The sequence below is a fragment of the Tauraco erythrolophus genome, chromosome 24, assembly GCF_009769465.1.
Source record: "Tauraco erythrolophus isolate bTauEry1 chromosome 24, bTauEry1.pri, whole genome shotgun sequence".
NCBI classification, from domain to species: Eukaryota; Metazoa; Chordata; class Aves; order Musophagiformes; family Musophagidae; genus Tauraco; species Tauraco erythrolophus.
Window position 1 is genome coordinate 4,954,069 of NC_141488.1, and position 26,568 is coordinate 4,980,636.

Here is a 26,568-nt window from a genome sequence, read left to right on the forward strand (position 1 = left end):
CTACCACAAGGCTGTATTTCAGGGAGTTGTTTTATTTCTCTAAATATTTTGCACACCTTCCCTGGGCCCTCCTGTCTGCGTGGGGATCTAACAAAGTTCCCTAGTCGGGCTGTGTGCGGAGAGCCAGGGTGACATGCACAGACACTCTCTGTAAAACAACGAGCTTGCTGAAATGACAGCACCCTAACCAGTGTGGGCAGGCTCGCTATGTCCTTTCTATGCTGATGGATATTGCTGAAGGTGAAAATTGGCTCGAGGCACTCACAACCAGAGGGTTATTAGTTCAGGCAGCTTGTTTTAGTTCTGTAAGTGCTGGGGGAAAAAACCAAGTGTTATTTGCAAACATCATTTCAGGTTAGCTTGAAGTTTACTGGGCAAACATGCTGGACACGGGCTGCCAATACGGGCTTGCTGATGCGGCAAAGGTGTGAAACAATCTTTGGGAAGAGTTAGTGCAGACAGACCTGTGCTTGACAAGGTCCCGGAAAGCAGACTGCTGCTTCGCTGCCTGCAGTCTCAGAAGAGCTACAGAGATGCCTACAAAGAAAGGAGCGGAGTCCAACGCAAGCTTATCTCGCTGAAAGCCCTGCAGGCAGAGAACTAACCCAGTCTCTCATTCACCAGTCACTGCTCTCCCAAAGCACTGACTGACAAGCACTCTGGGTGATGAAACAAATTTTACTGGACTTGTGAAATAGAAAAACTTCGCCAGCCTCTGCTTAAACAACAGGAGCCTTAGGGGAGGCTGAGTAACTTCATTTTTTTGGCTCCTACCAGCAGCTGCAGGTCTCTAACACTCTCCTGTTAGGCTTCTCAACTGCTCTGCTCCATATAGTGGGACGCGCTGCAGTTAATCACTGTTAAACTCCCCTTCTTGTCTGCCAAGGGATGTGAAAGGACAGACTCAAATTATAGTCTTGTTGGGAGAAGGCTAGTTCTGCGACTGGGAGGCAGGACTAGGATTCAGCTCTGAGTTCATTTCCCAACTCTGCTACAGGAGCTCACATCTGCCTGTCCCTCCACTCCAGCTGTCCCCTATGTAAAACATACTGCTTTCCCTTCTAGATATCCCAGAAGAGACAAGTGAAAATCATCCACAGGGATGCAGATGCTGCTGAAGCACAAAATACCCTCCTGCAAACCTCTGCCACACAAAAGCTGAGTCTCTTAAGGCTGCAGGCTCTCCCTTACCAACATTCCCGAGGCAGTCCATAGGTTTACCTGAGCGTGCGTAAGACTCGTGACACGTGTTTGTTATTTCGGCAGCGAGATCCACGTAATGTTGCTTCCTCTCTTCTCCGGCATGTTCAGCTCCAAGTGCTATCATGCCCCCAGAGAAGCAAGCCAAGTGGCCCATTTTGTGATCCAAGACGCCACCCCGCCATTCAGCAATGTAGGTCAATCCCCCGGCAGACTTTCTGACCAAATGCTTTTCTATTGCCTAAAGGGATGAAAATCGGGATTTCAAGATACCTGGCAGACAATAAGTATAACTTACTTACTAAGTATTCCAAGATACTTAGTGGACAGGAATGAATGCCAAGGAAACCCAAAGATCTAAGACATTTTTGCCTGAAACTCTCTGATGAACAATGTCCCCAGCAAAAAACACAGAGCAGCAACCTGCTCCTTACCTCTAGTGCATCGTCGTACATCTTTTTAGCTTCAGAGTCTTTCTTGTCTGACATCAGCCAAGATTTGATGAGATATTCATAAAAGCTGTCCCCAAGCCCCCCAATGGAGACGTGGTCTGTAGTGGGAAAGCCAGAAAAGAACTTCAGGTTCATGACACAGGATAAGCAGTTGCTTTACAAAGAACAACCACGTTCTATTCAGTGCCCTTGTTCTCTTCTCCCTCTTTGCAGTTTCCTGGGGAGAGCTTGCAACGTTTCTTTTTCAAAAAGGAAGAAAGGTGGAAAGTGCAATCAGAAGAAAAATGTTCTGTCATTTTACAAAGCATCAGTATCCCTTACCAAAACTATTCAGAGGCCTTATTTTGCAACAGTTATTTATACTGCAGCTTGAAGATGCTTCCTGTTTATGAAGCAATCATCATAAATTCCAGCCTCATAAACCAAAAGCAATGGCAGGTATTGATAGATCTCTGCCTTTATGAAGCCACTGGGTGCTGCCTCCCTGCCTCGGGAAAGGGAGAACGCATGTTGGATCACACAGAGCTGCCAGCAAGGGGCTGCAGTAGGGACCTCTCGATTGTGCCATTTGTATTCCTGGCTCACGGTGGGACTCTGTGCCCTGGGGACTGCTGGGGTTGCTGGCGTATTAAAATGATAAAGTCAGGTACAAGGATGTGCACTGAATATTTTCTTCTGCGGAAATCGGATTTTCAAGGCTATCTGTTTGGAGTACACAATGCTATGACCTTACTGGAGAAGAGGATGCTAAAGAATTGTGCTGTGAAATGGGCATGACAGCTGCAGGTTTCTGCCTGGGGGGAACTGCTGGATGGATTTATATCTTCAAACTACACCACAGGGGGAAAAGCAGCCTTCATTCTTTCAAGCAGCCAAGTACTCCCCTTTTTAGAAGAGCAAGACAAATTACCCACCATGGACTGAACCATCCATGTTAGTTAATTAACAGTGTCCACCCCTGTGTCTGCCCGCGTCCTCATTTTAAATGTAAACAGATGCAGCAGCGTTTTCAGAGTTAGCTGTTCAGATTTTTATTTTCCCTTCCTCTGTACATAGATAAAGTCCTGAGGCTTATTCTAAATGCTAAATCCTACCAACAGAAGAGATCAACAGCCATGCGTTTTCCTGACCTGAAGAGCAAATATCCCTGATACAGTGTGTCCAATGATCCATGGAATAATCCATAGCAAAACAATGAGATTAGACGCATGAATTCAGAAAAAAAAAAAAAAAAAAGAGGACAGACTATTTGCAAACACTGGCAGCACAGCCTGTCTTTAAAGAGAAGCTCTGTGATCCTAAGTGTGTCATTCATAAAATCACCAAAGCAGGAGCTCTGGTACATAATTGCTTTCCATATGGCATCAGCTTTGCCAGCATTTGCCTCCTAGGCACTTTGCATAAACAAATCTCGTATTTCAGCAGGGGACCGCGCTTTAATTTTCTAAAGGTAACAACTGCACGCAGAAGAGGTACAGCACTGCCTCTTCATTTGGAAGATCTGCTCATTCAGCCAGGTCAAAGATACACCTTTTAAGAAAATCACAGCAATTCCAAGAAAAACAGCTTCCCGCAAAGAGCTTTAATGACAAGAGAGAAAATGAGAGCCTGGCACCTACAGGGAACATCTCTGTGGCAGGCTGCAGCTGCCTCCCTACTTTGGTCCTAATCTATTTCTCACCAGCAGTCCTGGAGATGCAGAAGAGGCTGATCAGCCTTTTCCCTCACTGGAATATGGATTCAGACCACAAGGTCATACTCTGAGCAACTGCCACCAAGAGCCTGTGCCACGAGCTGCCCTCAGGATGCAAAAGTCTAGGACAGAGATCATCTCTAGTCCTTTGGCATGTATCAGCCTGTCCCAAACAAGTAAGCTCCAAGAACCAGCAACAGGCCCCTCTACATGCCAGCAAGGGATGGGAGCACGTCAGTACAATGAAGTAAAATTTGCAGACTTAAATAGAATTAAATTAGTGGCAGAAGAGACGAATATTGAGTACCAAGCTGAGTATTTTAACCATCTGAATTAAGAGCACAGCTCTTCAGTTTCCCAAAGATTCTGTAACGTTCAGCTGTGGCAACAGTCAGTCACTTCTCCTCTCAGCACCAATGAATAGGCAGAATTAACAGCAGAATTAATGCTTGTGCTCGGTAAAACGTGCAGCGTGGCTGCTAGTTGGGAATAACCTAAAGAGAATGGCATCTCAGGGGTGTGGTAGGGGATGGGAGTTCAGCTTTTCAAGTGGAACATACTGCAACGACTCTGCAGAGACAAGCGTGGAGGGGAAGCTGAACTGCTTACAAAGAAACTGGATAACTTTGAAGATCAATTAATGGGACAAACACAGGAACCTGTTTTCTTTCCTCGTGGCACCAAAGGACAGCTCTGGTTTAATGGGACAACTGCAACTGTCCAAGATGGTTTGTTGGGACACCTTTCAAGCCCAGCCCTGTCAATTACCATTAGAGGTGCTGATGTGGCAGTTAAAGTTCAGGGATTGCTCACAGCTAGAGCTCTCTCGCTGTCTCAGATGACGGGAGCTACGCAACTGCCTGTCAGTTACAATCAGGGCTATTAATACAGTAGTTAGAAAGGTCTGGAGCGATCCAGCAGAGCAAATGATGCAACAAGGCATGGGGACACCAGGTAATGCAAAGATTCAAAGAAAACTGTTTAAACAATATAAACGCAATCCACTGACAGGTTAAAAACAGCTTCTGCAAAAAGAGACTTTTCTTTCCTTTGACAGAGAAACACGAAATCCAGCAACCCTCCCTTGCCAAAACAAGCAAATCCTTAACAGAGTGGAAAGTTGAGGTCAGAGATCTGGGGCACAGCAGCAGAAGCAGCCTCTCATGTTCCTACTGGAGGGCAAGCTTCTGCCCTTTGGTGGCACAAAAAGAGAGGAACAGTCTCTTCTCTGGGTAAGGAAGGGGCTGTGTGCATAAAGCAGGAAAGTAAATAATCTTTCCCTGGCTACACTGCTTCTAATATCTCCTTGCTCTTTTCAAGCCCTTTCCTGGTTATTGCTCTTCTTTCATATCAAAGCAGTATCTACCAGTGCTGGCAAGTGCTGAGCTCCCCACAAGAGAAAAGAACGCGTACTCGTCTCACCCTTCTTGCACAAAGTTGCAATACGCAGAGGTACCACGGTGGCAGGTACCCAAACGCACGCAAGAGAACATATCCCTAGATCCTAGGGGGATCTGAGACTCCGTAAGCTTCTCCAGGTGGTTCCTTACTTGCTGCAGCACGCTCAGGAAGTGAATCTCATAGCACTTCTGCGCACAGCCTCCACCTGCAGCTCCCAGGTAGGTCTGTGGGCTATGTGATGACTGCAGGATGAGGTCTTAAAGAGATGTGCTGATTTCTAATATCTGTGTGATGAACCATGTACCATCACCCTCCCCTGTGCAAGAGAGGCCCTAATTCTCTCTGGAGGTGAGACGCTCAGCTGGAAACAAGGCTGATGGAATGAGTGTACAATTACTATATTGCATCTTACAAATCGGGTTGCATTATCTAATCACATGTATAACGGGCTGCCTGACAAGACATTTCCTTGGCTTGCTTCTCTGACAGTTGCTATTGCTTCCTAAAGAATAACTGAAAGGCTGAAACGCTCCAGGCAGGATTCCGAACACGGAGTGATACCTACGCTGCACCCAGTTCCCTGTCACCGGGCTGAGGAAGTTGGGATAAAGGCCCTGCGGCTTCTCAACTCTGTTCAGGACTTTGCGGATGTTCATCACCTAGGAGAGATGAGAGACAAGAACTAGGTTACTTCCCTACTGGAAAAGCTGACAGTTCCGCACTGTCACTGGGAACTCTGTAATTCCTCAGTGCTGATCCATGGCTGAACAAGCGCAGCAGCCTGTAGCACCGTGAATCACCGTGCAAGCAGAACCCAGGGACGTGGCTCTCCGGTGAGAGAGCTGTGATGGAGAAACTTTCCTGTCGGACTCCTCAGCACAGTTTTATCCAGCTCTGTGGGATGTTAGAAATGATTCTAAGAACCTTGCAAGGCCCCAGTTCAGCACGCAGTGGAAGCAGTTCACTAATGGTGGTCCAGAAGCAATCCCAAGGATCTGGGATCTGGGTGGAAATGTATGAGACGCGGAGGGTGATTTTTTCCATGATCCAAAGGGAAAGGAGTGGCAGGGATGAGTGACTCACGCAGTACTTACATTCACCATGTGGTCACTCAACGTGATGAATTGGGGCCTTTAATTTCAACAACAGACAGCTCCTTTAATTCGCCAGAGCAGCTGTACTTATTCTCGAAACCCTCCCTTGGTTTCACCCCCATTAAATCCAACAGGCCTTTCCCATAAGGGACGAAGTTAAATGGTACGCAGCATAAATATTCTATTATAACCTACAGAGCAGCTAATACACTCTAAACCTTTTATAAAATTAGACAATTTGTACGCCAAAAGCTGGCTACAGACTTGAGTCGGTGCTTCCAAGTAAGTCGTCAGGCTGCATAATATTTACTGAAGTTTAGTAGCATGGCATATTAATGACATGTTTGAATAAAAGACACAGATGGACTTTATTCTTGCTAAAATCACACAAATCCCAAGCTGCAAGTTAATGAGTTGATCTGTTCCTCTGAAGTAATTTCCCACAGGATGGGCTGTTTGAGCCCACATCATCCTACAATTTTCCTCTCAGAGGGTGTTAGGATGAACGTGATACATTTTCTGTGGCAGGCACCAGAAACGCTCCGCTCAGGAGAGTCCATTAGAAAGGTTCTGCCCTTATCCCTCCATGGGCTTAGGAGGCAAAGAGGGAAATGTGTTAGGCTGGCGACAGAGGCTTGACTTTGGCTCAAAATGTCACTGAACCTGGAATATGGATGCAATTCTAGTTTTTAACGTGCATCTTCTTGCCTTTGTGTTTTCAGTGCTCGTCTCCCTTCCCTCCTGCCCTGTTCACTTCATTCCCACTCATTTTCCTTCCGTACCACTGTTCCACTTACTAGTCTTTCCTCAGCTCCCCTCTTCCTCTGAGCACTCCGTCATTATCACTGTCCTCAGGAATCTTTAGCTTGTCTCCTTTATTTCAAATCACCAGTCTTTCTTTATCTTCCCTTCAGAGTTTCCTGGGGTTTTCAGTTTCCCTTCACCCTCTGCTTTTCTCCCCTGCTCACCCCTCTGCGACATTCCTCTTGCTCACACCACCCTTACTGCTTTCCATACACTCCATCCTATTCTCCATTTTGCTCTCCTACCTTCTTCCTTCTCTTTCTTCCTGCCAATTCTCTTCTTGTTTCACAACTGTCAGACCTGCACTGGAAACACCCTGGAAAAGTACCATTTTGAGCTTTTTATTGGCAATCCCAGAACCACTGTCTGTTTCCACCCTACCGCGGGTCTCGGGACAGGCCCCATTTCCTTTGGGCTCACGGGGGCAGTTCGGATTCTAACTGGAACAATTTGTCTCCCTCAAAGCTGGTTCCTCAGGGACGTGCAGCGAAAGCTAATGACTTGCTGGTATCCAACAGCATATTTATTAAGTTGCTCTCACATGCACTACAAGATCACTTGTGGAAAAAAAAGCTGAAGGTAATGTATAATATTAATAGATTTTCAGTTACAAGTTACACAAAAGGAATCCAATATGTCAACTGTCAGGCCTTTCCTAAGCAAGAAACCTCAGCAGAAATCTTGCTGGCTGGAGCAGAACATTTAATGCCTGTTTAGAGTAAAAAGGTCTGCAAGTACAAGGCACTACTATTAGGATATCAGAATTAGCAATTATCTTTGCAGTTTGCATCCAACAGACGGTTTAATTTTGGCTGTGCCCTTGGCTGGGTAAGTTTCTGCTACAACTTCACACGACTGAGACGCCGTGTCACCTCCTCGGTGGCTGCAAGTGATGGAGAGGCAGGTGAAGGGGCTACAGCAAATGTAAGCAGCCAAAGAAAACACTGGGGTAGGCGCCTGCCGAGGCCCATCGGAGTGATGGGATCTAGAACAGGATGCCCTGAGGCCTGGCAACCTCTGCAGCCTGCAAGGCACAGGTGTCTGAACCCATGTCCCACTCTGGGAGGTTTCATAGAATCATAGAATCACGGAATGGTTAAGATTGGAAAGGACCTCAAAGATCATCCAGTTCCAACTCCCTTGCCATGGGCAGGGACACCTTCCACTACACCAGGTTGCTCAAAGCCTCATCCAGCCTGGCCTGGAACACTTCCAGGGATAGGGCAGCCACAGCTTCTCTGGGCAACCTGGTCCAGTGCCTCACCACCCTCAGTGTAAAAAATTTCATTTTTTACAGAGTTTCTCCTCTGGTGAGTTGTACCAGTATTGGGGAGAAGGAACATTGCTGCCATGTTGTCTGCTGCAGGCAGACCAAAGTGCTGCTCTGCTCCAGCACTGACCCCAGGAGTACAGAGACACCAGTTCTCCAAAGACCAAGGTGGGAAGTACTTGCCTTTTCTGCAAACACCGGGTTGCCAGAGAGCTCCGAAAGGTGCAGGAATTCTAAGTGCAAGGTACCAAATTCTGCCAAGATGCTGCTTCCAGCAGATGCCCAACCCCAACTCCAACTCATGCCGCTGCAGGGAGAGAAAAGGGAGCCTTCATTGCCAGGAAAACACAGCCGAAGCCTGAGGTCCCCCCAACCGCCCCAGTGCAGATCCTGCCTTTGCTATGTGCACACAGTGCACACCAGGTCTCAACAGGGGCCATGTGAGGGACATATATAGGTTTTCAGGACTGCCACACAGAACACTCCTAGTGTGATGGAGCAATGGTTTTACAAAGGATTGTTTAGGATAGGGCAAATGCACAGACTGCACATACTGGAAAACTGCATTTTTTGTGGGAGAGCAATCCCTCCCAAACAGATCAGCTGAAAGCAAACTTTGGAAGAACACTGACAACCTGCCCTACACAAGACACTCTGGGATAAAACGTGTCTGTAAGTAGCCTGGGCTGAACACTCGCATCTCAAATGTCCCACAAATCCAACAAGGCTGCTATTTAACGGAGAATCCAGACTGTCCCTCAGCCCCTTGTTTTAATGAGATCTCACACTCTTCACGTGTACGTGACACTGACGTTCCCAGTGCCCGCTTGCTTGCAGGGGGATATAGCACACAGCAACGTCAACGCTAAGGGAAAGATGCCACTGGGCAAACCTGGCCGTAATGAAAAGCCACAGGGAATCTTAACATCTGCCCAGGAGGAATCTGACTCTGAAAGCACCCCACTGGTGCTCATCTTGTGTGCCTTGTAAGAACAGGAGGGTCAGCATAAAACCACGGAAGCTGGCAAACTCTATCTGAAGAAACCAGTTATACAAAGTGCCTCTGCCCTTACTTTTGACATACTGGGATCCTTCCTCAGTTTCTGTTTGCCTCCCCTCACCCTGTCAAATCCATGCAAAGAGAGAAATCAGCATTGAAGCAAAGCAAGGAGCTGATTCTGGGGATGAGGAGGGCATTGCTGCTCCCTTAAATCTCAAAGAAAACTACCCAAAGGACATGGGAGGGCTGAGGCTCTTCCAAGCACTAACAGCCTCACCATTGGATTTGCTCTTATGTTCGACCACTTCCTTCTTGTATCCCGCTGCTACAGATTGCAGCCCCGCGCCTCTCTGAAATCTATACAGACACAAAACCGTCCTGTATCCTCAGGCCTTGGTCCCCCAACAGCCTCTGCAGGCGCTGGCCCAGGGAAGCTTGGCTGATCCATCTCAGAAGTGACGCAGCTTTGATTTTCCCGTCGGTTGATACGGATGAGGTAACAGGTTTCCAGTGCTGGGGGGGCGGGGGTGACACTAGATGGCGCCTGGAAGCTGGGCTGTTAGCAGAAAAGGGGTTCTGGTGTTTACAGGAGGCTAAAACTAATCATCTTTCCGGGGTGGGGGTGTAGTTTCCCCTCCATGTGATATATGGAAAACCATTTCAGGTCCAGAGCCGTTTGTTTCGCCTCCAGACAAGAAGAGCCATTAGATAAGCAATATGTTCACGCTGTTTTGAATTGCTCAGTCACTGCCAAACGTCAGCCTTCCCTGCAAACTGTCAGGAGGCTGTATCGCCAGCGTTTCGGTTGAAAACACTGTGTGCAGCTAAAACAGGTACCCCAATAACATCAAGTGTTTACGGCAGAAATCTCCCTGTGCAGGCAGAAAGGTCCTCCAGTCTGACCAGGGTAAAGTCGGTGTCGGTATCTGCTGAACCTGGCAGCAGCTGGCCCTGGGATGGGTGTGCTAAACAATCCCACGGCGTTCTCCTATCTATAAACAGTCAATTACTTTTTCTTTATTTACTGCACCGAAGAGACGCTGTAACAAATATGATCTCACAAACAGAAACTGCCTTCTGAGCTAGTTCAAACGAGGAGTGCTTGGAAGCAGCCAAATGGGGTCGTGTTTGTTGTGACAGCAGCTGTGTGGGGTCACAGCGGCCGACACAACCCTCCCCTGAGACCTTCCGTCCCAAACACGCAGCCAGGCACTGCCTGCAAGGACTGTGCTGCTGGGAAGCCGAGCCCTGGGTTACAAATCACAGTCAAACTCGGGGAGAGGTGGTCTGGAGGAAACAGAGTATGTCTGCAATGTGTCCCTGGGTTAAAGAGCAGCCTGAAATGACCCCCTGCAGGAAAACGCTTTTTCAGCACTACAGACTGGACAAACTGGGTCTTCACAGCTGCCCTGTTTTAGAACATCTCAGGGGAAACTACTGTTCAAAGGACCTCGGTCTTCAAGACAAAAGGAAATGCTCAGAGCTCTCTCTATCCCCCAGATACATGGTCCTCCTTAAACACTGTCCAGTGCAAGCATGGACTGAAAACGGCTGTATCATCTCCTTCCCTCACGGAGATCCAAAGCAGCAAAACAGTGCTAAGTCAAGAGAGAGACCAGGAGAGGATGATGATGAAAAATCTGGAGGTGCAGAGTGGGTTAGGGGAGATGTGAAGGAGAGCAGGGGCCAGGGACCTGGGAGAGGAGGCACCAGGAGAGAAATCGCAGTGCAACACACAGGCAGAGAGCACCGAGCAGCAGCTTGAGAAGACAATGTACTCCAGGACCTGGCAGACAACGTGGCAGTTGGACCAGCAGGATGGAAAACAAGCCTGTGTGAGATACGATACAGTGCCTGTGCGAAAACAGGCGGCCACAGGGAAGCACATCAGCGGAGAGGGGACACAAGAGGAAAAGGTGGTGTGAGGTGATAGGATGAGATAAAGCCAGTTGGCCAAGGGAAGAGCTGAGGGGGTTGGGTGCCTTTATACTTGGGTCCTCAGATGGGTATACACAGAACTGACTTAAAGCCAGCTTCTGTTTGTTTCAAATTTCTGAATGTCATTCCTAACCCACTCCCCCAACCCACCACCACCAAAAGCCTACGCATGCTGCAAGATTCTCTTTCTTTCGAGATGATGAGGTCTCTCTGGAATTAGCATATCCTTGCAAAAGCAGAACTGGAGAGAGCATTCCTTCTTGCAAAACATTTCGGGGCTTTGGTTTGGGTCAGCATGCTCTCACAGCATCACCTCACTCTCCTCTGCTTCCACACGCTATCTTACACTCAATAACTCCCTTCCCCTCTGCGTTTACAGCCTTTGGCTGTTCATCATGTTCCTGCAGTAGTCAGACTCAAGATTTATCTCACTTCATCCTTGGTCCTAAATCAATTGATACTCCGAACCCTCACAGCAGTTTCATGGCCCTGAAGCCAGAGCTCAAGCCAGTAAAACGGGTTCTGGATTGCGGGCTCAGTGTTATTTTGATTTTCTTTGCTCTTAGTCAAGGTCATCAGCAAAACATTTTGGGAATGTCTAGGCAGACACAGTCTGTTTCAATTGTCTTCACAAAGGGCAGGGGAGGGTTTGGCATTTCTGTGAAAGGTTAGTCTGTGCCGAGTCTTTATCAGCCACAGAGGAAGCAGAATGTCTCTTCTGTAAAAAGAGACAATTAAAGTCGTGGTGGTTGCTCAAATTTTCACTGGGATCACGTGCAGATAAGACAATTGAAGGGTGACAGTGATATTTGAGCAACGGATTAGCGTAAGCCAAACATTCGAAAGTCTTGCACTTCACAGAGACACGAGCCAAACAGGAGATTTGGGCTAAGAGATGAATAATGATTTTCATGGCTGCTGCTCTGAGTTTTGCAAGAGGTGAGGATGAAAGGCTTTTGTTAACCCACATTTCCCGCTGTCTCCGTTTCAGCCGGCATGCAGCTTTTACCCTGGGGGATTTGTTTGTAGGCATCAAAATGAGCCAGAGTCCTTTTTGGCAGGGAACACTGTCTACTAGCAAGAATCACAGACTGGGAGTCCAGCCCACAGGTTTGCCTCTGTTTGCTGAGAGACCATTTAACCCAGCTGCCTCAAAGCTCCTCTCCAGCATGAGACCACCACCTACCTGACATGAAATGTTGTGGCTCAAAGTGAAGGATACACACCTGGCTGAGTGCTGCCAGCAGGGAGAAAACTAGAGGATCTGCATACTCTCCCCTTTCTAGCAGCAAAACTGTCAGCCAGCCCCATTCAGTTCCTTTCCCAATTTTTCCAAACATGGAGCCTGGATAAATTCACATGCATCTAGTTGGGCACATGGCAAAAATACAGAGAGCACCACATGCTACGTGCAGACTACAAATAACCTTTCAAAGAAAATGAGAGTGAGGAAAATGCTATTGCAGCAGGGACCCCTGCCAAGAGGTAGAGGAAGAAACTGCGGATAGCCCAAAATTAATAAAACACAGCTGGGTTTAACTTGAGTCACCTGCGATCTCTGCCAAGGCACCTCTTGGGTTTTGAGTTGGCAAAACAAATGACCTCGAAGAATCTGCACTAGAGGGGGACACCTCTGAGGAACTGCTGCTGTTTCTGCTTGAGTCCTGGTCTTTTACAAACATTCAGTAATAAAATGACATGCTTGTAAGGATGTGTGTCTTGCCTGCCCAGATTTATGACGCCACGTGGGATACCAGTAGGGGTGTTAAAAGCTGGCAAAAGTTTCTCTCCAAGTTCCAGAGCCTTACTCTTGAACACCTGTTAAAAGAAGAAGAGGATAAATATTTGATGGGATGCTTGTGAATACTAGTCACACTGAATTCTTTCAAATCCACTTTTTCAAACACACCATTATAAAAAAGTACAAGTTCTGCACTATAAGAATCTACTGTTTCAGGTACGCTGCTGCCCTAGTTCCACTACAGGACAGATCTGAACCAAAAGTCATGCTGAACTTTGGTATCTACCTTGAATGTCCTCTAAAAAGCTATATTAAACCAGCCCCAAGTCCCCTTCCAAACCCACAACCTGCATGAGCACAGCCTGAGCTGCAGAGCTCAGAACACCCAAATACCTCATCTAAACTGATCCAAAGAGTATTCTTTGGGGAAAAATTCTTCCCTTTTCCCAGGGTGGCAGAGGACACAGGCAGGTGAAATGACTGAATTAAAATCAAAAGAAACCTTTCTAGGGTGAAGCATTGTTAGATATACAACATGGGTTTGTCTAGCTTGTGTCATCTCCTGTTGCAAAAACCTGTGATTTCCAACAAACAAGCTTTTACTTGCAACTCTTTTCCAGTAAAGATTCATGGTTTCATGGCTAAGCTGCTCCTTTTCCATTTGTAATGCCTGAGTTTTGGGCTCTCAAATCAAATTATAGCTTATGGTGGCTTGCAGCACAAAGCCACCATACACAATTATTTTGGGACAAACTGATACAAGCACTAATCTTTGCTCCAGAGATTAGTCCTGATCAAGGGAAGCCTGTAAGTGACTTAGGAGATAAAGCACAAGCCTTTTACCTCTAGCCTCCCTATACCAGCCCAAGCTGTCACAGTAGTTCTCAGAAGGCAGGAATTTATTGCTCTAAAAATACAGCACTGAGGAAACCTGAGCTCTCCTGTGGGCTTGCAGACCTTTGATACACTCGCAAGGAGGTAGAGACTTGGTTCAGAAGGGAAAGCAAGAGACAGGGACTTGATTTTTGCCTTTCAGCCTGGTGACACTGACTGGGTATATGACAGACACTGCCCTGGCTGCTGAGCATCGCTGCTCACTGCACTTCAAGAGGTCACTGCTGGAGTTTTATGGTTTAATGTGGTTTCTTTTTGCTCTGTTGATCTGAAGCCTGTTGAAGTTGTGACTGAGACAGGCCCTGAGTCGAGGCACTGAGTCTTTGCAAGTTTTCCCTGGAGGGAAATCACAGAGAGAAGTCATTCCTGGAACTCATTTAAAATGCAACTAAAGTAGCAGAGCTGCTCCTGTGACTCCACGGATCAATGGTGCCACTATGCAGTGATGAGCCATCCCATCCTGTTATGGTGGACAGCACCCAGCCACAGTCAGTGCATGGCACGAGAGCCAAGCTCTCATTTAAGAGCCCGTCTTCCAGTTCTTCACTCACAAAACTCCCCCTCGAATCAGAGCTTCTGCTCACCTAAGACTTCCAGGGCAAAGGAATAATCTCTTCATCTCTCTAGAGCCAGCTGCAAAATTCCAGTCCAGTCACATTATAAAACAGATTATGGCGATAGGCCCTGGCCTCTGCCAGGCTGGAGAGAAAGAAGGAAAGTGGAAGCGAGAGCCTCCTGCTTCAGCCAGGACTCTGCGGGGAAGGGAGCATCCGCTGAACGGCTGCTCCCCCACGCTGCAGGAGAGGCTGTGACACTCAGCCCACACCTGCCGGGCAAGGGGACATGTTGTGGAGCTGCATCACTTTGTCACGAGTTGGCAGGATGCAGCTACCCTGCCCTCACAGTTTGCCACCCTCCCTCCCTGTGCCCCAGGGCACTTCATCTTAGAAACTACTGCTGCAGAGAGACTGTCCAGGTAGAGTCTGGAGCGCCTGGCACTAATCAGTTGCCCTCCTTAGGCTGAGGCAGATTCTGGAATGATGTTTGATGAAATATTGCCTATGTTTAGAATACAAAGGAGCATGTACAAAGACAAAGATCACTGCAAATGGCATTTCACTGGGGAGCAATGTGTCCGACCGAAAACACGTCTTGCTAGAATTGCCCACAGGAGAAAAGATCGTTGCAAATGAGCCATGCACGGTATGTGCAAGGTAATTATGTGAGACTTAATTAAAAGAACATTAGCGGCATTTCGATATTCATAAAAACGATAGGTTTAGCCTGTTGTTATGGAGGGATTATCTGATGCTCAGAGAAAAGCTGCTGGAGAACCCTTTCAGTTCATAATTGGTGGCTGTATGAGACACGCAGAGCTGCTAAAACAAACCTCTTCTCCAGTTAAGTAGTAGGCGGCCAACAGTCCTCCAATATAGCGGATGTTCACCTCAAACAAGGACGCTTCTCCGTTCTGAAAACACATAATGGCATACTTGACTGCAAAGTCTGCACGCACAAACGGCAGCTGAGGGGAACAGATTGTAGGCAGATACTTCAGTCTCCCAGTCCTCACCCACAGCGTAACACAGCTTTTCCTCTAAGATCTCACAGCACTTTATTTGCTCTACAGTGACAGGTGAAGCCTGAAGGGAAGAGGAAGACCCAAACTGCCCATTTATCACCAGCTGACAATATGTAGATCAGTTAGGGCAGACGTATTGTCCATCCATCCAACCCTGCCTTGGGTTGTGCCTTGCAAAAAGCTGTGAGTTAGTTTAGGGGAAAAATTTGCCCCTTGAAATGTCTTATTTAGAGAGAAAATTGTGCAGCGACATGGAAAAATTACTTTCTCCATTTTCTCGTGAAGAGGGCACTGCATTAGATAGATGTAACATGCTCCCTGCATGAGGTAGATATTTTCTGTCATTCAAGGACTCACCCCAGTCTGCAGGCTCGGAGAGGACCGCAGCCCACAGGGTGCCAGTCAAGGGCATGCTTATGGAGAGACTAACCGCGTGATGGCCGTGTGCCCCCCCACCACCGACAGCAGACACAGATGGATGTGGTTCACTGAATCACTCAGGAACCCACTCACCTGGAACAAGTTTTGCTCTACCTACTCAGCTGATGATCAGCAAATGTCAAAACGATTGCATTCAAAATGTGCCTTTAAAAAATACATGCTCCTGGCCATTGAATCTGCATGATAAATGATTCCTACCCTCAGGCAAATGCATAAAGCCAAAAACTAGAAAGATCTTCCACCAACACAGCACTTTCAGTGAGGAGGGCAAAGCAAAGGGGCACCTGAACCTCTGTGCTAGCCTGCCCTTTCCAAATACCTGCAGGTTACAAATCAGAGCAAGTGCTGTCTTGAGACGATGACTGATATTGCATGAGACAGATCACAGCACCCACTTTCAAACAGCTTGTGGGTCTTGGAGTCCCTGCCTCACTTTTCTGGACTATGAGAGTTCCTTGTACAGAGCCAATTCTTTAATTAATTTCCCTCTTTCTCTCCCTCTGCTTTGCTTTCTGACTCCACCGATCAATCCATAGCATTCATTCTTGTCTTTGCAGATCAATCTATTCTGCAGGCCAAGATTAAAAGCTTTTATGAAATCCAGATAAATCATCTCCCAGTTGATTTTGTCCCTTGTTTATCGATTCAGTAACGCACTGAGAGCATTCACCAAATTTATCAGATGTGGTCTTCCTTTTATGAATACATGAATGCCAGTCGTGCCCTCCCAAATGATGCTTTTCTATCAAGGCAGCTGCATGCATTGTTCCCATGGGGAGAACCATTTTTCACAACAGGCGACCAGGCTGGCATTAAAAAACCAAGTTTGAACTGCACTCTGGCTTTAACGTTTGCCGCATGCCACTAATGTGAGCCCATCAGCTCTCCCATGAGAAATACAAGAGCTGGCTTGGACACCAATAGTCAGAGCTATGGCAAGGGGCCTTGGCCAAGAAGTGAGATAACGGACACCATCCCTCATCTGATAGCACTGCAAGGCACGTGCTGCACCTGGAGTCCCAGCAAGTCGGATACTAGCTCTAAGAGGAAGTGGCTAGGAAAGCTTCAGGGGCCACAGAGAGCAAGTATCTCTGGCCAGTTTTAGATACGATGCCCTTCCTTCCAAATCTAGGCTCACTGTGTGCTCCCACTCTGCTGCCAAGGTGCCGTGGTCCTACTGCTCAATGACATAGCAACAAAGAGCCCACTCAAGAAGATCAGCATTTTCAATCTTAATCTATAGCATGTAAAAAGAAAAAAGTTTTATCACAGGTAGACATTTAACTGAGATGAAACCAAACTTGTTCTTTGATGACCAAAACTTCCTTGGAATATCTAATAATTACAGCTGGTTTTATAACCCAGACCAAACCACAAAAATCATTAAACACCAAATCTCATTTTTGGCCAGACATTGAGAGTCTGATCTGGTGGCCCCTGGCTGGAACCCTGTGCCATGTATAGGCAGAAGATGGGGTGAATCATCACAGTAGTCCCTTTAGCCTTAAAAAAAAAATAATTAAAAAATCAGAGTTGAGTGGTTTCTTCCCCCATAGACTTCATAGATCCCCTCCCAAGATGATTCTTAGAGAAAATTGTGATCAGAATGGGCCAAACACGCAGCGTTTCTGTGACACGGGCAGGCATTCCCAGTAACTGACTCACCACATTCAAGTCGAAGTTCTTCTCCACCCACTTCTTTGCTTCTTGGAATTCCTCCTCGAGTTCCATGATGTACAGAGTATCTAAGGCATCTACCACTGTAGCTCCTCGAAGGCCTCCTGCATTGCAAACAGAAGAGCGTGATGAAGCCCCATTCATGCATTCACGCAGTCGTCTTTTGCTCTAAATCAATCTGCAGGAGCTGGGGCAGGCAGCAGCTCCCAAGTCCCAATACTGTGGATGTCTGGATGGGATCCAAACTGGCCATGGTCTAGACTGAGCTTTTCTAACAGGACTAGTGTGCTCTGTTACCCAAAATGAGTTGCTTTGGAGAGGCCCAATTGTCAAAGGCCTGACATTTCTGAAAAAAATACCCGCAAGGAACAGCTCAAGGTCTACACTTTGAGCCATCAGCCATGACTGCAAGCCTTTGCCTTGTTTTCCAGTTCTTGTCTTGGCCAAAGTGGTCCTCTAATCTTTGTTCAGCTTTAAACCTAAATTCAGCCTCTTTCTAACTGAGTTATAAGCATAACCCTCTTCTAAGTGAGGGAAAAAGATTCTATTTTTATTGTGTCAGAGCATCCAAGACAGGACTTTGCTCACTCTGTCCTGATGCACTGTTATCTGGGGCACAAAGAACTTCTGCACCAGGGTTTCCTACTACCAGCAGATAAACAAAACAGACTCGTCCGGCAGCAGAAAGACCAGAAACTAATCTCAATGAATCCTGAAGGAAGAGTGGGTGACTTCAGGGACAGCTCCCTTCCTGTGGCTACCAGAACAGTCCCTGTGAGCACACACACCCTTCTCCAGCAGATGGCAATGGGACACATGCAGATGCAGCAAATGCCAACCAAGTACTTGGACCAACCATGTCTTCTATGTAAAAAAAATTGCATGCCAAGTGTTGTCTTACACAAATGACTACAGGAGAACTTCCAGTGAGAGAATGACATGGCATGCTGTGCCAAGAAAACTCTATAGAGTGTGTAGACAGTCTCGTAGCAGTTGAAATTAACTGGAGCTGGAGATGTTAACAACCCTGGTTTTGGAAGATCTCAGTGCCAGAGTTTTATTTCTGTTAGGGTTCCCTGCAAGTATTCCTAACACGGGAAAGCAAAGGTCATGAAGCACATTGTGACTCAAACCCCTTTGTGCTTAATTTACAAAGGCCACCACTTCCCTGGGTAACTCAGCAAACACAAATCCTCCAGCTTGGAATCATCATCAGTCATCCCTCTGCGGATGTCACACACCAGGGACACAGGCGTGAAGCTGCCTCTGTATCGCCGTCAGCAAGCGGCACGTGCAGGCCCCCCTACACACACACTGCTCAGTTGCAGCCACGTTCCTGCCCACCCCCTGACAGTCAGAATTCTTGGAGTCTCTGGCAGCAAAGATACTTGGATGAGGTTCAGGTTTTGTTTCTGCAGGAGAAACTTCTTGTACCAGCTCTGTCCCTACCATCTCCCTCTCCAGTGTAACCACAAAGACTCACACACACTGCTTTATGCCCAGGGTTTTTCCCAAGATATCTCTCTATTTGGCTCAGGTCAGTTCCTTCTTTTCACTAACAGACTCTAAAATACTACTCCAAATTCCCCCAGCTTTCCCAGCCTTTTATTGCATGCTCGGATTGCCTTGGCATTTTTGTAATACCTTCAGTGTTACTTCAATTCTAGTTCTGCTTTAAGAGGAAAACCCAGCTGGATGCACTGTCGAGGAACTACTGCAGAGGGGAGAGGAAGGCAAAGGTGAGTCATGTGTCATGAACTTTAAGACTTTGGTCTTTTCTTATTAAGGGAAAAAAGCGACTGTGCCTGATGTACATCATACCGTTTCCCCGGAGGAGAAGTGCTCAGAACCACCAATTTCATGCAGGGCTCATTTATGCTTTCAGCATTCCTCTCCCGTAAGAAAGGCATCCTGCCTTATTTTGTTGATGTTACAAGATTGCAGTTTTGACACTTTTCAGCCAGTCAGCACATCATTGCTTTAATAAAAACCCAACCAAGACTTTACTGCTCAAATACAGATTGCCGGCTTTCGGATGCTGTCTGCATCAAAAACAGGGGCTGTGGAAAAGGGATGGAGGCAGTAGAGACAGCCTCTAGAAATCCATTTATTCCTGCAGGCTTGTGAAATGATCGTCTAACTGGAGCTATCTCCAAGAGTGCAATAGATGGAGTCAAACAGCCACTAGATCAACTGGTGGGTTCTAAAAAACAACTGAGCTGATGTTTGTATGGCATGTTTTCCAAAAGCAGTGACCATGAAAAACAACATCATCGCCGTCAGAGCTGCTTTTATCAACCTTAATGATTCTTCAATATTAATGATTATGTGATTTTTATACACTTTCCTATTAGCAAGGAAAGACACACCAGCTCAGAGCAACACGGACAGAGGCAAAACATTTTAAAAAGAGAAGGAAGGGCAGTGCTGCCTGAGGCACAGCCCATTACTGTCATATTCTGAGAGTAACACTAACGGGCTCGATTTCATTTGATGATATAATCCACAAAGCCTTTCATAATCTGCACAGAGACAATGAGAAAAGTTGGATTTGCTCAAACTAAACAGAGACAGACAATAAAGTTACAATTTTCCGGGATGATTAATTGAAGTGAAAAACATTGCTTGAATTTACAGAGCCTTTTATGTTTTTAGCAAGTCCGGCTTCTAAATACACGAATTGCATCGGGGATTAGGAACACGCTCGGATCTTCACTAAAGCACAGCTCAGAGTTGCTTCACTTTCCTCCTCTGTATTCGACAAGGTGGAGGGCAAACCTCGCTCCCCCGCTGGTTTGCCTTTGTGTCATTTTAAACATTTGTTTTAAATATTCCCCTAAACACCCCGTATCTGAAGAACCGCGGGCTGTGTGTTTTGTACAAGGGTCTTGTCGATGTTTCCTTTCTTCTGCGCCAGCTTTGAAGCGACTGCAAAATGCACAGCTGACTTTTTTTTTCCTGCAGCTAACAAAGTCTATCACAATACCTTGAGCTACCGTCTCAGCTTCGGCTGTCTCCCGAGGAGGATAAAAAAGAACCTCCTTCCCCTCCGCAGCCACGCGGAGAGCAAACCGGGCATCAGGACTTCACTGCTGGGTCTCTCTCACATGCCAGGACAGAGAGGACATCTAAAGAGGACCCTGACCCCTCTGCACACACTGGCACGTTACTTCTTCTCTACAGGAGCATCTTCATTCCTTCCTCCTCGGACTTTGCTTCACCAGATGGTGACAGAGCTCGTGACACAGTGTCCAACGGCTCTGATTATACCCAGCTGTCAAAAGACGGTGCTGTACGTGTCCTCGCACGCTTACTGCAATATACATGCACCCATTTATACAGGCGGTGCTATCTGCTTGCCACGCTGCTTATTTTGAGAGATGTTAAAAAATAATCACCTTTCCAGATCTACACGTTATAATGTGAGGGATATAATCAAAGGGGAAGTGGCTTCAAAAGGAAAAGGAATCAAAACCCACTCTGACACTTCTGACTCTTGCTGACACTCCCCTCTCTAAATTACTGGTTTCAGCCTCATTGTACTATCTCTGAGGGAGTTTTAAAGTAGAAACCAAGAAACCCTCAAAAGAAACCTTTCTGCTAGTACCCAGAAACGGTTGCAACGACTCAATGTCTGAGCTTCTGCCTGTCTCCACAAATCTAAGGCCCTGTGTGCTATGAAAATCTCTCCCTGATCCTGCTGCAAAACTGGCTTGGAGTGGAGATACACCTTGCTCGGGAGAGGCAAGGTCTCTTCACTGATGGCCAAAAGGGAAAGTGTGTCTAATGGACACAGCTCTGGGATCCACACCAGTCCCTACACTGCCCAGTGAGAGCCCATGGCCATTCTGAATGGGAAAGAGGAACCCTCTACTGGGACCAGTGGGAAGAACCGGGACCTCAGGCAGAACGCAGGGATGCTTGTCTAGGGGCATTTCGAACTGAAGGACTTCACAGCAGCTCCTGTGACAGCAAGTGACAGGTCCCTGCCTGGAGGTTCCTCTGTGAGAGAACAGCAACGCACCAGAAGAAGCAGCTCATGGTAGTGATACAAAGGTTCATCTCTTCTTGAGCTGAAGGAGGGCCTGTACCACCCCGTCCCGAATCACAAGTGTATTTGCTCTTTTGTGCACGAGAAGAATGGAGACATCCATGTAGGCAACAAGGCTCCTCTGTTCCTCCTTCCACCCACCCAGAGGAGTGAGCATCCACCCGCCTGCTTGTGAACGCTGCCACAGAAATCACTAACAGACGTTACATTAATTAACATAATGCTTGTGAAAGGTGCTGAATGGAGCACTCCACGCAGAGGAGATGGCATTGTACACACACCGTACCCCCACGGCCTCAGTGGGAATGTGCTTTCATGCCAGTCTGGAGGAACAAGACCATTCAAGTGATACGTCTCAAAGGGCCTTCACGGGCATTAATGGTAGTGCTATCTCTAAAAACCACAGATAAAGCCCGTAGCAGCTCGTTCTAGTCTGGGGTAGATAATCTGAATAGAAGGGCTCATCCGCTTCTCCTGTCCCTAGCTTAGCAGTTCATTAAAGTCACTTGCAGCAAGAGTTTACAAGAGAAAACACAATTCCAAAGGCTCATTAGGAGGTTTAATGTGCGTTCCATTGGTATATGGAAGACATATACCAATCTCAACAACCAAAGAAACTAATGGGTATGAAAGCCTGCCAGGCTACTGCAGGACTGACCCAACTGGGAGCCACCGGCCAGACTCCTCCTGCCAGGTGAGGGACAACCCTCCCTGAACCCCTTGCAGGGCACAGGGCAGAAGAGAAGAGCTGCCACCGCAGCCCGGGGTTCCTCTGACCCCAACACAAAGACCTGTATCGACTACGAGCCCACGGACTACGGCCAAGAAGCGACAGACGCGTGGTCCCCGTCACAAGCTGAACGAGGACTGTAAAGGGTGAAAAGCTCCAAGTCAGGCGAGTGGGGAACCAATGAGTAACAGATGGGACCCCCTGGCACACGCACAAGACTCACCCATTTGCACATGTCCCACAACCCTGCTCTCCTCCAGCGTCCCAGCAAGCCAGTGCGTGGCAGAGAAAAGGGAACAGCTTGCTTCTCAACACAGAGTTTTTAACGGGAAGCCACGAGGGCTGATCAAAGGTGGAGAATATCTACCCTACCACCTGCCAAACATGTAAGGGCTAATTAAGGCTTGAAAAGCACTGCAAAGCACCAAGCAGGGACTAAGTATAACTGCGGCAGCAATCACAACTGCTGCTGCATCTGTGAACTTCCTTCTAGCTACCCATTATGTGCAAATCAAACCCACCAATTTAGGCAGAAACAGGCCAATCAAACACACCAGCATCAGGTACAAAACAGAAACCGCACGTTTGATCATTAGGAGAGCAATAAGAGTTTACATCTGACTGGCTGAAGCTTTCATAAGTCACCAAATCCACGTGTGAAATTCAACCGACGTGAACGCTTTGCATCTGCTCACGATTACAACCCAGGCTTGCCTGGGAACAACGAGGGATGGCCACAGGTTGGATTGGGGTAGAACACTGACCCAGGCATTGCTCACACAGCACAGCTGAGGTCTCCCATTAGAAAGGTCCCAGAGGACAGGATTACATTTTTTAGGAAGTAAGATGATCTACTGTGATCTTCACACCAAAGAATTGCCTTTTATCAGGAGACCGTGACATTATCCTGGGTTTAGCCCTCTTTCAGTCTCTCTGGGAGCTGCACAGAACAGAAGACAGTCACATCAGAGAAAGCCACAACTTTTCATACAGCTTCTTGCAGCCAAGGTCAAAATCTTCAGCTTGAAAGAACCTCTGCCTCCACCCTCTGCACTCTGCAGGCAGACAATAGCAAGCTGAACGCACAGTACTGGGCAGATTTCTCTTAACAGCAACTACATGACTGAGGAGTGAGCGGGGACTGAAGGAAAGGACAAAAATTAGGAAAGGAAAGGGAAGAGGGACAGAACCAGACTATGAAGAAAGAAAAATGAAAAACAAAGAGACTGCAGAGCACTTGCAAGAGCATCCAGGATATTTTCAACGCGTTCCCTTGGCACCAGAAAATAGATTGTGGTTTTTGCTGTGCTCAGAAAATGGTTTGTCTTCCCCTGCTCTGCTCCTGCTCTATCAGTTCAAATTGCTGAAGTGTTGCCTGTAACAGAGGAAATCTATCAGCCTTCTGGGCCGTGGAGCCTGAGCCTCGTGCCATTTTTTCGGCCTATCCAGCTGCTGTGGAAACAAAGCCCCATCGCACTCCTTCCAGCGGGAACAGGGCCTGGGGTCCTCGGCTGCTCTAATAAGGTGTCAGTGACTCACTGACAAGAGAAGAGACAATAGTCAGGCAACAGAGTGACTCACTGGTAACAAAGCACGATTCATCTACCTTCGTCCTACCTCAGAAGGTTTATATAAAGCAGGATGCAGAGTAACAGGCCCAAAGAGAAGAGACAGCCAGAACCCAGCTTACATTTCAGGACCAATCTCCAGCATCACATGAAACACCCTTACCCGCTCGCAGGCGAACCAAGCCCTCGCTCTTCCTTCTGGCTTTTCCAGCTTCATTCCTACAAAGTCCAACCAGCTCTCCTACCTGATGGGTATCACTTTCCAGTTACACTTTTGGGGATCAAAAAGCATCCCTTTGTCAAAATCAGTTGCGTGTTGGTTTTTTTTTGTTTTTTTTTCCTTTGTTTCGTGGTTGTTTTTTTTTTGTCTTGAAAATTATTCAGGCTCTAGGAAGCAATTTTAGCCAAAATGAAACACCTCCTTGGGGTGAGGTATTTATGGGCTGGGGATCTACCTTTTCAAGTACTTTTGCTACCAGACTTAGTACATAGACCCACACCTGCTTCTCCCAATGCCTAAACAAGCAGCGTGACCCCAGGACATATTCAGCCTCCACAGCTCAGCACGTTTGTTTTTTCAGACAAAGTGGAGCAGCTGTGATGGGAGGGACGGAGAGAGTTGCCTTCCCTCGCTCCCCTCTTCCCAAAATAGCCAACTTGGAGTATCACAGGCCAGATATGAGATCTGAAGGGCTCCCAGCTGCAAGTCTGTCCCTTGAGAGCCTTTAGAAAAGCTGTAAAAGTGATGCTTCAGCGAACGAGTAGCTAAGAGTAGGGTCTTTAATAGCCCTCTTCCTCAGGAAGGAGAAATGCCTTTACCAACGGCTTTGCCCAACTCCCACAGCCACTCTGTGTCTGGGGAGCCACTAAACAGGATGGCTTGCAGGTGTGTGATCTCAAGTGCCCTGCTGCAAAGCCAAAATGGCACATACATTGCATGCAACGAGCAGTCTCCCTGTCTCAACTCTCACCAGCTTCGCTCTCTAGGTGCAAGGAATAACGATGAATCTAGTGTGTGCCTGGATGCACACGCACACAGCCTTTGCCAGGCTGGAAACGGTGCAAGGATTCCCAAGCAGCAGGAGAAAGAAGTATCTTCACCAGCTTTTCAACACTATCTCCCTGATGTCAGGGTTTAGCTCGACTAAAATTCTTCTTTGTGCCATATCACCTGCGTTTAGAGAGCCACGTACCTCTGCTGTTGCTCTTACGAATCGTCTGTCGCAGAGATGGATGGTGCCCAAACTAACCTCACCAATACACTTATTCAGCAGGCAGTGCCAAAGCACTAGAGCAAACAAAGAGGTTAAGGAATATTGTCTCTAATGTCATGGAGACTAAGACCCAGGGGGCCTGGTCTTGCCATTTGGCAAACAACCCTTTATGAAATTTCTCAGTGAACAGAAACCGAATCCTTCATTTTCAACAAAGCCATTTAAAAAAATCAGTACAGTAATGCATTGTGCCAATGCTTAAAATGAACAGCACAAGTCATTAGGAAGCTATCATACTTAATCTTGCATATAGCAGGACTGTTTAAATGCTACAGAACAGAGAGTTTCAAATAGCTTTTTGCTAACTTTAATAACCAAGTTTACAATGGAAAGGCAAGAGCAAAAGGGGGAGGAATTTAGATCAGCGCAATGTAAACCTAGATCAAAAATGAAAGGTCTTGACTCCCACTGTTCTTATGTCAAATCGTATTTGTCAAAACAAAAATTAGTGCTGAAATCTTGTTTGGAATAAAAATTAGGATGCAGTTTCTATGAAACATGATGAACTTGTTAACTGTTGAGGCACAAAAGACTCCAGTTGTTACTGGTTATTTATCTTCACCTCTTGGGGTGCAGGCAACACGGGGCGAAACACAAACTGAAAACACTGAGATCCCTTCTGGTTCTGCTGGTACTGAAGGCTTCAAAAGACTGAACTGGCTTTGATTAAAATCAGTGCCTTGTTAAGACAGGAGTTCGAAAAGCAACCATCTCTGAGTGCTGCTTTTCTTGTTCTTTTTGCTTCTTTTTCTCATTGATAGCATTTGGAGACGAGACTGAACTTTTGACATTTATCCAGAGATTTGTGCGAGAAGCCTGGGGGCTCGCTGAGACCACGTCACCAGACAGCGTCTGGGTGGTGGCACACTGTCCAGTTCTGGGGGAAATCTACACAGAGACTTACACAGCTCAGGATTATCTTGGCAACAAAGTAAACTGTGAAAATCACTGCATGGTTTCTTGAAAAATCTGCTTTGCAGAGATTTGCAAGTCTGCTCTGCGGAGTGCTCTGGGTCAGGCAGAACAAGTGGGTGGGAGCCTGGAACTCCTGAGATAGGATCTGGGTTTAGGCCAGAGCTCTGGGCCTTAGTTTCTTCTGCCAGCAAAAAAGCAGGAGGCATTTTCCTCCCAGTTGAAAAAGAAAAAAAGATTTGATAAAGATAACATGCTGGTTAGAAAAATAAAAAGATTTACAAATCCACCTTCAGGCAAAGCGATGCAGCATGCTGACCAAAGTTCTAGCCTGTTTTGCTCAGTACCAGTTACAGCAGGACACGAAACCAGAGTCAATGACAGCAAGGCACCTGCTACCCCTCCGACACTCAGCAAACAGCCCCTCGTGTGCTGACCTGCTCCTGACCAGCTGCTGTCTCCCCATCTCTGTTGATCACATCAGTTTGTTCACCGTCATCTGACCTGGCATTTCTGTCTCTGTTCATCCCAAGCCCCTTGCACCAGCCATTCACTGTCCCTCTGGAATGGCAATGCTGGCCACGCACAAACACTCCCACCGGTTTATTTTTTAACTTTTCCTTTCGTAATTGCTCTCTAGCACAGAAACCTTGCACTAGGTATCAGTACTGGAAGATACAATCCAGTTCCAGAAGATAAGGTCAGGCTGGATGAGGCTTTGAGCAACCTGGTGTAGTGGAAGGTGTCCCTGCCCATGACGGGGGGGTTGGAACAAGATGATCTTGAAGGTCCCTTCCAACCCAAACCAATCTGTGATTCTATATTCTCAAGCAGAAGGACAATCTG

General features: G+C 47.0%; 1 protein-coding gene across 1 annotated transcript in view; it reads right to left on the reverse strand.

Moving 5' to 3' along the window:
• The window catches only part of MAN1C1 (mannosidase alpha class 1C member 1), a 66,823-nt gene that overhangs the window by 6,259 nt on the left and 33,996 nt on the right, over nucleotides 1-26,568 (reverse strand). The window contains exons 4-10 of the mRNA XM_086625946.1: nucleotides 17,176-17,291; nucleotides 14,878-14,958; nucleotides 12,576-12,670; nucleotides 8,098-8,221; nucleotides 5,312-5,405; nucleotides 1,635-1,750; nucleotides 1,222-1,441 (exon numbers count right to left, since the gene is read on the reverse strand). Coding sequence (XP_086482072.1) covers nucleotides 1,222-1,441; nucleotides 1,635-1,750; nucleotides 5,312-5,405; nucleotides 8,098-8,221; nucleotides 12,576-12,670; nucleotides 14,878-14,958; nucleotides 17,176-17,291 — 846 coding nt within the window. The remainder of the gene's footprint in view (nucleotides 1-1,221; nucleotides 1,442-1,634; nucleotides 1,751-5,311; nucleotides 5,406-8,097; nucleotides 8,222-12,575; nucleotides 12,671-14,877; nucleotides 14,959-17,175; nucleotides 17,292-26,568) is intronic.